Genomic DNA, 13,346 nt, shown 5'->3' with positions numbered 1-13,346 from the left:
GCTTTTCAGTTTGTGTAATGCTGAAATTGTCTCTTTGGTTACAAGAGCAAGTCACTTTGTACATTTATCTTCCTACTTATCTTTTTACATTACAGATCAAAAGCTGATAATTAATTAGGCCTTTCTCTGGTCAGGCTTCCTTACACTTGCATTTCTCCATTACAAAACTTGAATACAGTTAAGAAATGGGATATTTATATGAGCAATACTGGAGCAACACCTAATATAAACCTGCAAAGGAAAAGGGATATAATAGAGATTTAAGGAATTACATCAAGGTGAAATACTATAAGAATTCAGAACTCATAGAAGAATTTGGTTCTTTCTTACTTAAGGCTGTGGGAAAGTCATCTCGGAATGGGATAAAAGTACCTTTATTCATTTTTAAATAAAATTTACAGAGAGCAATAAGGTTACAAATAGGTGCCACCTCCAAATAAATGTTTATATCACAATAAAATTTCACATCTGTGTTTACACACTCCAGTAACTAAGGTATGTCAAGGGCACATCTGCAGAAAACTATTAAATTATTAAATTAAACTGCTTCAAGATCCTAAGTACTAAACAGCCAACCCTTTGCCATAATATTGGTAAATAAATTTGCTATGCAAAAAATTCACAAGTGGGATACCTTACAAAGTCCAATTAGAAAATAACATTACAAAGTGAAAACAATTGCAGCCATGTGATTTTGACTTTGGGAACCCCAAACAGAGGAACTGCCATTGTACTAGGAAGTTAAAAATTCTAAATAATTGGCCAGAATTACTTTAAAAAAATTAAATCCAATTAAATCTTCCATTGAAGTGAGCTAAAAGGTCCATTTAAATAGAATACTCCCTTAACCATGCTTTACATATCACTGCAGGCTTACTAACTTACAACTACACAGATCAGCAAAGGCAGATACAGGGCTCAAAGAGGCCTTCTGGAGTGGCTTGACCAATCTGCCAATAATTTATGCACATGCTAAGAAGCAGCATGCAATCAAAAGGAGCTTTCACCTGCAGTACTTAACTCAGACCAGACAGATCTAAGGTGAACAACGTGTAATTGCTTTCAGTGACACTGAGAGTTTATCCATAAGGTTATAAACCCCTCCTTATAAACACAGCAGCTACTAAAACTGAAACAGGACTATGCAATAATATTGCATAACATGGAGTGAAAACAGGGGATCAACCAGGCCAAAACCCAAACTGGCCACAGCTGAAATTAAAGACAGCACTAATGAATACTGCAATCCAAAGTCTGGGAAGTAAATGAAATTCTTCCCTGTCCAGCTTGACTGTGGGCTAAGGATACTTGGAGAACTACTGCTTCTTTGAAAGAAATATTTTGTACACAGTATCTTGTAATGTTTTGCAGGAATGGAATAAAAGCCATTTAATTAAGTGAATAAAAATGTGAATGAAGTATACAGAGTCAATATCTACCTATCTATATTTAGGATATATGTCTAGTGTTAGTTTCTGCTTTATAAGTTTTTTAATGTGCTAATTTTTATAATTTATATATTTTTAGTAGACAATAGTTAAATCTCTGACACTTTATTGTCAACCAAAATAAGCAGGAGACTGGCTGCTAACACAGGAAAAAACCAGTTTCTCCTGACATTATTTATAGCTGCAGCTCTTTATCATCATGTACTTTCTAAAAGTGGATTATCCACTTTTACCTTTCAATCAGAAATGGTATTCACAGATTTTAAACAGGTTATGCAGTCATACAAGGGCCCTCTTTAAAAGGAGTTTCTTAAATTCAGCTACCTCATTGTTCATAGGCAGAAACTGTCATTCTAGCTGTGAAGGATCTTGTTTGTCAAAACTGAGAAGAATAACAGTTTAAACTATTTTATGTCAGACAGAGATCAACCGAGTCAACCAATCAAGCAGATGGAAGAAGGAGCAAGCATAAGCTGAATCACAGAATCATAGAACAGCCTGAGTTGGAAAGGGTCTAGCAACAGCTGCTTGACCTCACCTTCTGCACAAGGCATCCATGGGATTCCTCTGTTATCCTTGCTAAAATGTCAGATTTTTCCATGTATTTTTTTCCCTGATAGTAAAACAAATAGAAAAAATTATAAAATAGAATTTTGTGGAAGGGTTCATAATTAACTTGTTAAAGGCAAGAGAATCAGAAATCAGTTACTCACTGTCATTATTAACAAGTGAAAACATTTCTTTCTACCATCTGCAGGATCTGTGCTAATTTTGTACTGTGTTCCTCTCTATTTATATTTATTAGAAAAGCGTTAACATTTAATTCTTTTAAAATTGAAGGCTTTTATTTTTTCCCACAAACAGGTGCTACTGTGGAAACTGGCAGCACAGTGCTGGGGTAAAAAGATGGCTAGATTAAGTGTTGTGCATTCAGCTTAACCTATATTTCTTTTTATTTACAGACTTACGTTGTGATTTGGGTTCTCCTTGCATCTCTGCAAACTACCAGAGGCTGTAGGTCATGCCAACATCTATATTTCTATCAGAGTATTTCACTTTTGCACAAATGTTCACGGATATACCTAATTTTATCCATGTTCTTCTAGTAAAAACCTGTAACTGTGGAAGTGTTTCTGTATGAATAATCTTTCCATATCTCAGGAAATATTTCCTGGGCATTAACATCATTTAATTTAATAACAGCCAGGCAGCACACTTCCCTCAGAGCTTCTTCATGGGAGCCTGCACTGAAACCATTTCCTTGACATAAGACAGCCTTGACACTCTAACACTTTGCTATAAGGTTAAGTTTGTGCAGCCCAAAAATTTGAGCATGGTAAGGTTTTCCAGTATTAGCTCATGACCTCTGCTGCTGAGGAGGAGAGAGACAAGATAAAGGAAAAAGTAAAAAAACCTCTGTTTTGGAGAGATTATGGCAGAAAGAAATCTCTGGAAAAGAGGACAAGACACAAATGGTGCTGAAGGCAATCCTGACAATCAAGGAGATACTGGGCTAGAAAGCTGGTCTGCACGTTTGAATACCCTTCCAAAGCCAGGCTTGAGATTGCCAGAAATTGAAGTTATATTCTACTTAGAGAAGAGCAACAAGAAGGAAGAGAATGTGCATGTTTGAGGAAGAAACTAATATCAGAACTTTCGCTCTGCTGGGCAAGTGCTTCAAGGTACTTGGGGCAGGCAATGAATGCTTCACTACTGCCAGACAAATTGAGCTGCTAAAAAACCTCTCCAGGCCATATTTCTTCCCTTGCAGCTGGGTGCCTACTCAGAGTGCTTCATACCTTCATCTTGCCAGATTTCTGGACAGGTCATTTACACTTGATAGGCTCAGTTCCCCATCTGTAGGACCGAGATAATGATACTTCCCCACCAAAGAGAAGTGCTCTGCAGACAAATGTGGATGACTATTTAGGGGCAGCCATGTCAGAGCCTGTATGAATTCCTAAGGCATGAACTTTGTGTCCTCCCTAAAAGTAACAAACAAGAACAGCCTTTATATAACAGGATGCACAATGAACATGAGATGGAAAGGCTCAAGGTATTATGTTTACTCCCAAAACAGACATTTGTTATTATTTTTTCTGCATCTCCTCCAGGCTGTGGAGCCCCTACTGAAATAATTAGCTTCCTGCCACCTCAGCTCAGGAAGGCTGATGGAAAGCATGAGGAACCTTTTATTTTTCCTTATGCCTGCCACCAAGCCAAATCTTTTCATTACCAAGGGAGCTGCTGCAGGAGCTACCTTTCACTCCCTAGAAAGGACAGAAAGAAGGAATTCAGCTGTCACACTACAAAACTTTACCAAAATAAAAAGGAAAGGAGAACTGATTCAGATGCACAACTTTAGCCTGTTTCCTAAGAGATGCAAGATGAGAGCTGCAGCTATGAGCCTTGCTTTAGAAGGAAGCTTTGCAGAGCACTACCACAAACATGTCTGCATTTTGAAAGCCAGGGCCAGTGATCTGCATTCTGAAAGGCACAAAACATCTGCCTTTCTGAAAACATGGCACTGTGTGCCAGGGCAAGTAGTGGCCTTCAGGGATGTACAGGCTATTAAAAATGAACAAAAAACTCCAATACCAAAAAAAAGGCTCAGGAATAAAATGTTGAAATACCACTGACTTTGATTCCATTCCTCAGGGTCACCATCTTGGTCTTCTCCCCTTTCATCCAGCACTCCTGATGCTCACCATCCCTGGGAGCTGCATCTACCTGTACAAAGGCAGGTTACTGCCCACCACTGATGGTCAGTGCCTACTCCTCTTGGAAGCAACATTTTGTGGGCATACTAGAAAAGAAACATCCTTTCTTTCAGTGGGAATTTGGGAATATTTAACAGCATACTGTGCAACGGAACCAATGTAAACTGTAGCCCAGTATATATTTTTTAAATGACCTAATGACATTGTGTGTTCCATCTACAGATGGCGTGGGAAGTGCCACGGTGACTGCTGAGGTGTATTAGCAGTTTGCCACTTACTGCTCAGAATAAATAGGCAGAATGTTCCCTGGAGCCAGGATACTGACAACATAACCAAGAGACAAACAAGTATGCTGAATATGAAGCAGTGGTTACACTTTATTAGATCTGTCAGTAATTCTGTCACTCCACAGGAGGCACAATTTGAGCTCATGTAACCTGTATCTCTGCCCCATTAATCCTGACTAACAAGTAGGAGGTGATAACTGTTGTAACTAAGAAACAAAATTAAATATAAAAAATCTACATTTAATAAACACCATGCAGTTTATTCAAATACCCTCAAGGAAGAAACCTGGACCCAACCAAAGGATGATCATCTTATCAACTGTATTCTAAATGAGGCCTGACGTACAAGGCTAAGTAATTTCTGCACAAACATAGATGATAATGTGTACTCTGATGATTTGTGACAGAAATTACAAATTTTCTTACATATTTTAGTAGGAAACCCATAATGAAAATACAATTGAAAACTGGAAACAGGATAATGAAAATATTTTTGATTTATAGTGTTAAATAATCACCAAATAGAATGAAATCACAAAGTGAAAAACAAAAAAACCCTCTGTCTCACTTCTGTTTTGCATATTAAATGCTAGCTTAAGGGCAAGGTGAAAAAAAAATTCCAAACATTTCATACCAGTCCTGTTTGACAGCATTCCTGTATTCCTGAACACCACCACCCAGCCCCCCTCCTTTGAATTTCAGAAAGGGAAAATCCACACAATCTTAAAAAGACCAGATCCTCCTACATCAAGAAAAGAAATAAACTACCACTACCTGCATGCTCTGTGGGCAACACATCACATAGCATGCTATCAAATTTCAGACAAAAGGCTTCAGAAGATGACGTCCACCTCTCCAACACAGTTTTCCACTTTCCTGTAAGAACCCCAAGAAAGGCAGAAAACCCCTGAACAAATCCTCCCTCTCACAACATCATTACATAGCATATAAAAGCAAGAAGTAACAGTTTCTAAGTAAATTAAGCAAAATATGGTTCTTGCCTGGCCAGCCCTACACCAGACAGGAAGGAGAGCAGAGGATTCCCACCAGAACATATCCATGTGTGGAGCACATCTCCCACAAGAGCACTCATGGCTAACCAAGAACAAAGTGAACCAGCAATGACAGCCATAAACCATACCTACATCTGTAAACTGCATGATATTGAAAGCCATTCATCCATTACATAAATCCAAAGGGCTTGAAAGCTTTTTGTTATGGCAAACAAGATGGTCATGAAATGGTTACTGATGGAGCAAGTGGCATGCGGCACAGAACTGTGCTTGCAAGAATGACAGAGAGTTTCAACAAAAAATATTGAAAAATTCAAACCTGTGACCAGTTCTCTGATTTCCAAATCTGTAGTCTTGCGGAGTAACCGTACTAATGCTGGGATACCACCACAGTTTTTCAGAGCTATTTTGTTGTCATCATTTGCCTTCCCATATACCAAGTTTCTCAAAGCTCCACAGGCACTACGGTGGACTTCGGTCATCCGATGGTCCAATAGGTCCACCAGTAATTGTATTCCGCCTTGTCTTCTTATCTGAAACAGGACAAAGTGATAATCACACAGTTAGGCAATGAACACCAGTACCAATAAATGCTGTCCAATGTAATGAAGCTGTGCTTTATGCAGGCTACCGGGCAGTAAAGTTGTGCTGGTAACACCACAGAGCTGCTATATTTCACTGCCTTGATTCCTAGTATTATTCTTTCAGTGGCAACAAAACTGTACACTGACAAACCAGAACTTCTGTAAAAGCAGCCCAAATTAGTCAAGTGTTGCCTCATCAAGGTTTCTCACGGTTTGTCAAGGTTTGCCTTGGCAAGAGTTCCTTCTGTGCTGGAGAAACGTCGTCTCCTTCAGAGTGTAACACATCACAAGCTAGAGAAAAAACCACAAGGCTACAGCAAACAAAACAAAGCACTTAACAGCATAAAGTTTTTAGTTTTTTTAATATCATAAAGTTTCCTACCTTTACATTTTCTTACTGGGAATGGGAACAACTACTGTAGTCTCAGTAAGGACATTATATCAACTAAATTGGGATGAGCAATGATGAAAGCAAAATGAGGAACCACCAGAAACATTAAGATAAGGATATGAAATAAATTGTGGTAAGCTTGTTCTAACAATATTGAGGGAGACCCTTAAGTGATGCAGAACAGAAGTCTTATGTGTACGTACCCAAGGTGCCGACAAAATAAATTTCTTATTTGATATCTCATATAAAATAATTTTAAAATGCATATCTAAAAATATTTGAGACAAATTATCAAGAAGGTCAGGAATACTAAGTACAATTTATTATGAAACTATTTCAAACAAACACTTTATTGTTCTGTGGCACTATTTATCCCTCAAAGAGTAATGATTTTTGGATCTAATGTTAAGAAACCACACAGGTTCATAACTAACATCTGAAGAGTACAATGCTTTAGCTTCAAGCAAATTACACAGACAACTCTGAAAAGGTCAAGAAGTTTCCCCATATGTGTCGTTGGCTAAGGCCCAAAACAAGCCAGGCATTTCAGCTGGCCATTTTACATTTAGGACAACAAAAAATATTTGTGAAGCAGTTTTTGCATGGCCGTGTGTTCTTGGGGCTCTGCAGGGGGAAGTCTTGGAAGAAGGAAACAGTTAAAGTACAATAAAATCTATTAGGAATTCAAGCTTAAAAGTAATGTCTATACAGTTACCACACAGCTTTGGTCTAAATGCCAAAGTGATAGTGTTTAAAGAGAAACTAGGATATTTTTCCTTAAATAGGCATTATATCAGTACTAATGTGCAACTTTCTGAGCAATATGCAGGTCACCTCAAAGACTGCAGCAGCTGGCACTACATGATGCATGAAGAGGTATGAATGGACATTGGTAAAATATATCAACTTCAGGCAGAAAAATTCACCAATCTTTTTGAGACTTTATGCTTCTGCTGCTTAGAGAAACCATGACCTCTTTCAGTTTAGAAATGAGAAAAGCAGGTCAAAGAGAAAAGGTGCTGAAAAATATATCACTAGTCAAATATTTTGCATGTGAACAGGATGACTTGCAATTAAATAATTAGCTCATTTCTGAGCCAGAAAAAAATTGACCAAGTAATCTGGGAGAGACGTGGAGTGAATCTTGCTTGTTTTGTTTTGTTTGCTTGGGTTTACAATCCATTACCATTTAACCTTCATATAAAAATACATTTGCTTCCCCTACTAACCAGATTTTAAAAACTAAGCATGCTACATGAAGAGCCACCTACATGACAAAACGGATGACATTTACTAAAAAGACTAGGAACAAAAATTTATGCATCAGTTCTACAAAAGGTGAATCAACCACAGAGCTTCACACTTCAACCTTGGAAAAGAAACAAGATCTGATAGAAGAAAGAATACAGTTAAAAAATATATGAGTTGCCTGGTGTGATGAGTAATATCAGGAACGACAGAATGAAAACATGCCTGCTGATCTTGGTGAATTATATTTTTAAACCACAATATGTTGAATGAATATTTTAATTGCTTTGCTGCTAAAAAAAAAGAGTAAGAATGTGAAAAAGTATTAATTTGTAGAAAAAATCATCCTGCGTGCTACAATTCAGCTAAAGACTCAGAGGGCTCTGTCTCCATTGAGAAGAACTCTGTGCCTATGCCGTTTTTCCCACTCTTTCCTTTGCACACAATCAAGCGGCATCTCATGCTCCCCAGCAGTTTATCCTGTGGATGCTCTCAGGGGATAGGCTTTGCTATCTTCTGCTCATTTCTAAAGGGAAATGTGTGGTTCTGCAACACTGAGACAGTATTCCTGAGCTGCACCTTCTCTTTCCAGTTATGGTAGCTGACAGCACACTAGTGTTCAGCTCATGCAGCTCCTCCTCTCCCAGGAACCTGAAGCCAGCAGCAGACTAAAGTGATTCAAAGATAGTTTGTTAAAAGCAAAGGCATTAAATATTAATCTAAAATGCATTTCTGTCAGAAAAAAGGGTAATACAACAGAAATGAAACAGTTGTTACATAACACTTTACATAACTTGACAAAATTTCTTGAATTTTGCTGAAGGAAGAACCTTTTCTTACCTAGGAAATAGAAGGTTTATTTTACAAACTTTCCTTGAATTTCCAAGCTCAGGTATTTGGCAGAGTAACTGTGTCATGCAGGGAGAGATGGAGCTGATTGTTCACAACTAGGAGCCCAGATTCTGATGCTGTTTTTTATCTGGACTCCTCTCTTGCTTTGGTTGTTTTCTGTTTTTTTTACACCAGGCCTTTATTCACCCTATCTTCATGCTTCTATCAAGTATCTATATAGATGTTTAGAACTATACTCTCCAGCAGTTTAAGTAAGCCTGACAAATTGTGAGATTGTGATGGATGTTAGCAGGATCTATTTAAATGTATTGAAATAGAGGCAAAGGAAATGAAATTATTTGTTCAAGTCCTTTAGGGAGCTAAGAGCCATAGCCAGGAGGACAATTCTGACCTAGTCTCCTGGGGCAGATCTCAGCTAAGTTAGGCACAGCTCCAGTGAATTCAGCAGTGCTACTGCCAAATGTCTATGCCAAAAATGCCTGGAGATGGATAAGCAGCAATTTGCACCAATGGGGCATCAAATCCCAAATCCCAATTTGATACTTCTGTCTCTTTCCTAACTTAAGATGAAGAAAACATTTCTTAATATAATATTTACTGACTTATCAGTGGCTGCTGCCTTGTTACATCTAGGAGGAAAAGAAAATAGAATATGTCAGAGTCTGCTTGACCAATAAAAACTAACAGTGGAGTACCAATTTGTCAGGAGATACAGAGGACCAACTCTATTCTTACACAGAGCAGCCCCAAAGTAGCCATTGCTGATCTCAAAATAATGACCTTCAACTCTCCAGCAATTGAGTATGCCCAGTTGCATCTACCCATGTCCCAAATGCATTGTCCCCTTTTTACACCATCTTTTCTCAAAAATAAAAAAGAGGATCAGAGGAGAAGGATTAACAATATTAACAAGGCTGGGTGAATCTGCGCTGTGTTCTTTCTCATGACTCTCTTAATCCACGGATACAGTAATTTCTGAAAGTCATGTTCCTTCCTTTTTCTCACTGAAAATATTTTGTGTATGTCTTTGGAAGACACTGTTAGAGAGCTGTTAAATACAGAGCTGTGATTAGGAATCTATGCCAATCAAAGTGAAAACTGAAAGAAGAGAGATTACATAAATTTTGGGGAAAAAAACTATTTCCATGGAAGAATGCATCTTCCTTCTTTCATCTGAGGAATCATGTGTTTTCTTTTACCAGGACATTTTCAAACTTTCCTTTAAAGTTGGCTCTTTGCCATTAATGTCATTGTCTACTTGCTGGCCACAAGCACTTGACCAGGCTCACTGATGCCAAAACACAGGCAGACAGGAGAGGAATAGGTGCCAGACTCTCTAGTACACCGATTGACAAAAGTGCACTCATGTCAGCTTGATGACAGAGTCTTCTCTCTGACATAATATGAAGTTTTTTTACATTACATCTGAGAATATGTATTTGCATCCACACTATGAAAATAAAACTTAGATTCAAGAAGGGGTTCAGGCTGCTACTGGAGGCACTGAAGATGTCAATTATGTTCTTAGGACAGCTTCTATACCCCATGCCAAGAGCCTATGAGAAATTAATTAATCTGTTTCAAGGTTTATGTTTGACTCAGTGGTGTTCATCCCAAGAGTGGACTGTTAGACACTTAATCTACCAGGAGTTACACATGACCAGCCTGAAGCATATGTGCTGATAAAAACAAGTCAATAAGACATCAACAATATGTCTGAAACTATATCTATATACATATATATATCTATATGCTTGATTACTGTAAGAGCTTAGCATATTAATTCTTGCTAGCCTGCTTTCTCAATACAACAGATTGTCTGAATGTGCGGAAGGAAATGAAATGCAGGATGTGAAGGGTATGTAGATACTTGGAATGTAGAGGCACCTGTTTTGTGAGGACATCTGCTCAGTGGCTGTCCAGCGTATAAACAGAGATGAGATGGGAAAAGTAATGAACCACACTGATGTACACAAACCCTGCAGAGCAAGGGACAATGCTAAAGACCACGTCTGGGAGGTCACTGCTCAATGGGCTGCAGAAGGAGCCACTCCAAGGCTTGGAGAGGTTCAGCCTGAGCTTTGTTAACTGGTAAAGTGGGGACACAGGGAGGAATGAATGGAAAGGTCCTATGGTAAAGAGCATGCTGATGGGATTGTGGCAGTGTCCCAGACTCACAGGATGTTTAGCAGAAGGGCAAAGATAGGAAAAGGGAGTCATTCCAAATGCATGGGGGAGGAACAACATGAGGAAATAGAAAAAAAGGCATGATGAAAGGGATTGGTCATCTGTAAATAAGTTGTGCTTCACCATGCGTGTCTGGTCACACTCCTCATTTGATCACTGCACCTTGTTTTACCTTCTTATTAATCCTAATTGCTAACAATGGCATAACACTAGTGGACCTTTAGCTGGAATAGCTGAGGACAACAGGAGATGTGGGAGAGAGCTATCAGTGACACTGTGGTTCTCAAGGATAGATACCGGTGAGACCAGAGTGAACAAAATATAGGTGAGTGACCTCTCTTCATATCAAGCTATGAGAAATCTGGCCCTGGAACCTGGGTATTGCTTATGGCTTTGCAACAGCAGAAGCAAAGTTAAAGCAAATAGATATTATCTGTTTTGACTATCACTAAGGTTTTGAACCCGATTTTGAAATATATTCCTTGAAATCTGTGGAGTGAAAATTATTCGATTCCTCCCAGCAGCAAAGAAAAGAAGCAAAACCCTTTCTTTCAATCACTACATAATGGAAATTGCCTCTTGCAATTGGAATCCCTTGGAAGGCTACAAAAATTAGAGCTAGAGATACAAAAAGAAAGAAAAGTGAAGCTTCAAGTTTTAAACAGTTTAGCCAAAGACTGTTAGATAATGAAGTATTCCAAAACAGCCTAAAAATACTTCTGTGACAGAAACCAAAACAGCCTTCCTCTTCTATTTATATTCAGCAAGTGGGTATCTAAAATATTGTTCAAATTTTGCCAGTAGGTATAACTGAAACATCCTTTTCTGCATTTCATTCTGAGTACCCTTCCTAACAAAGTAAAACATAATGGAAACAGAAGAGAAGTAAGAATAGGGAAAAAACCCCCCTGTTAAACTGTTAGACTGACAGAGTGATGAAGTGTGCTGCTAAAATAGCACAATCTCCTCTTCCCAGTAAGACATTAAGTGTTCCACTATTAACAGCTCCACATTCCTAATTCAAAGATTAATTCATGGTTAGATGCTTACTTTCTACATTTTACTTAATAATCACTATTGAGTAACTCTTCGTCCAGAGGAGGTGAAGGAAATCTAACAACAATCAATCCTTTCTACACATCATAGATATTAACTGTCAGTTTAATTGACATAACACACTGCATCATCTACCACTTATTCTCTGACATTTCTGCTATTAAGAAAGCATATTTTAATATATCAAAATACACATATTTAAACACATGGAATTATTTTTAATGCCACTCTGTTACATATAGAACAGAACTAAAAAATAACTGCCTGCTAGCACAGTTGATGTTATGTATGCAATAAACACCAAATTAAAAGGACAATTCAGTTTAAATCAATTGGAATTCAATTGATTCAATTGATTGGAAACAATCAGTAAGAACTGGTTTTAATGTTTTCAGATACTGGTTTTCCAACCAGCAGGGCAGTGCTACCACTTCATGTATGAATGGATTTTGAGCAACTCTTTTCTACCAGTGCTGGAAGGAGAAGCTACAAGAGCCAAAGCAAGTTCCCAAGAATTTTTAAATGGCAGCAGGCTGTGTGGTGAGACACTCTTTGACTACAGGTGCCCTGTTCTTTTCAGGCTTACTGTGTGAGCTGACTGGTTTGGCCACAAGGACCAGGGCACTGCAGCAAAGGCCAATACAGCTGCACAGCAACTTGACTGCACTGGCTGTTTATCCACAATATCCATGAAATGATTCTATTTCTTCATGTTTTTACTGCAGTTACAAATTCTCTCAGTTATTTATCTTTGCCTTGTTTACATTACTAAAATGACTTCCATCTAAGCGGGTAAGAACCACACTATTTTTTGGAGAAGGGTTTGGAAGACAAGCAGCCCCACTGCTGGCTAGTTTCAGAGGCACTCCCAGAACTTGAAATGGATGTGAAAGGGAGAAAACAACTCATAAAAACAAAAGATGGGAATAATATTTAGTGCAGCACATCTCTTAAGACAAATATACTGGTTCAAACTTTAAGTCCTCTCCATTACTTCTTCTGATGTGCCTATGGAACAGCAGGTAGACAATGCAAAATCTGTACATTGCAAATGCACATGAGATTTATTACAGAAAAATTTACCTGTAACATCACAGGGTAATTTTGCCTCATTAGTGAAGTAATTTGCTACAGGTTTAAAAAAGTGCTGAGCAATTTTAGCTGAAAATAGAGCAGAATGTTATGCAAATTGCTGCATTAACTCCAAAGTCTAATTTGTTTAGGTGATCTAAATCAGGGTTTGGAGGTAGGTCCTATTTAAGAATGGCTTTCTCATTAGGACTTTTTAGATCAGATACAAAGGTAACATAAAGCTGTGAACAGGCATAATGCAAATAAATTCAACTACCAGTATATATACTTAAAATGAAACAAGAATCGTTCCCTCTGTGTTAAACTGCACTGTGTGGAGAAGGATGGGGATCTTTTTTTCTGTGTCTATAGAAACCAGGTGGGTGTTTGGTGGAAAGGTTGTGTGACGTGAGGATGCAAAGCATGGGATCAATATTCAGGAGCTTTTTTCTCGGGAGTTGGTATCTTATTTCTGTTACTGAGTACAGA

General features: G+C 38.2%; 1 protein-coding gene across 7 annotated transcripts in view; it reads right to left on the bottom strand.

Annotated features, from left to right (window-relative positions):
* Window positions 1–13,346, bottom strand: part of CTNND2 (catenin delta 2) — a 637,277-nt gene that overhangs the window by 135,852 nt on the left and 488,079 nt on the right. For all 7 annotated transcript variants that reach the window (XM_054516522.1, XM_036404384.2, XM_036404386.2 and 4 more), the window contains one exon: window positions 5,788–6,001. In XM_054516522.1, coding sequence (XP_054372497.1) covers window positions 5,788–6,001 — 214 coding nt within the window. The remainder of the gene's footprint in view (window positions 1–5,787; window positions 6,002–13,346) is intronic.

The sequence above is a fragment of the Molothrus ater genome, chromosome 1 (assembly GCF_012460135.2).
Source record: "Molothrus ater isolate BHLD 08-10-18 breed brown headed cowbird chromosome 1, BPBGC_Mater_1.1, whole genome shotgun sequence".
Classification (NCBI taxonomy): Eukaryota; Metazoa; Chordata; class Aves; order Passeriformes; family Icteridae; genus Molothrus; species Molothrus ater.
Note: the sequence above shows the minus strand (reverse complement) of the source record. Positions and strands in the feature narration are given on the sequence as shown.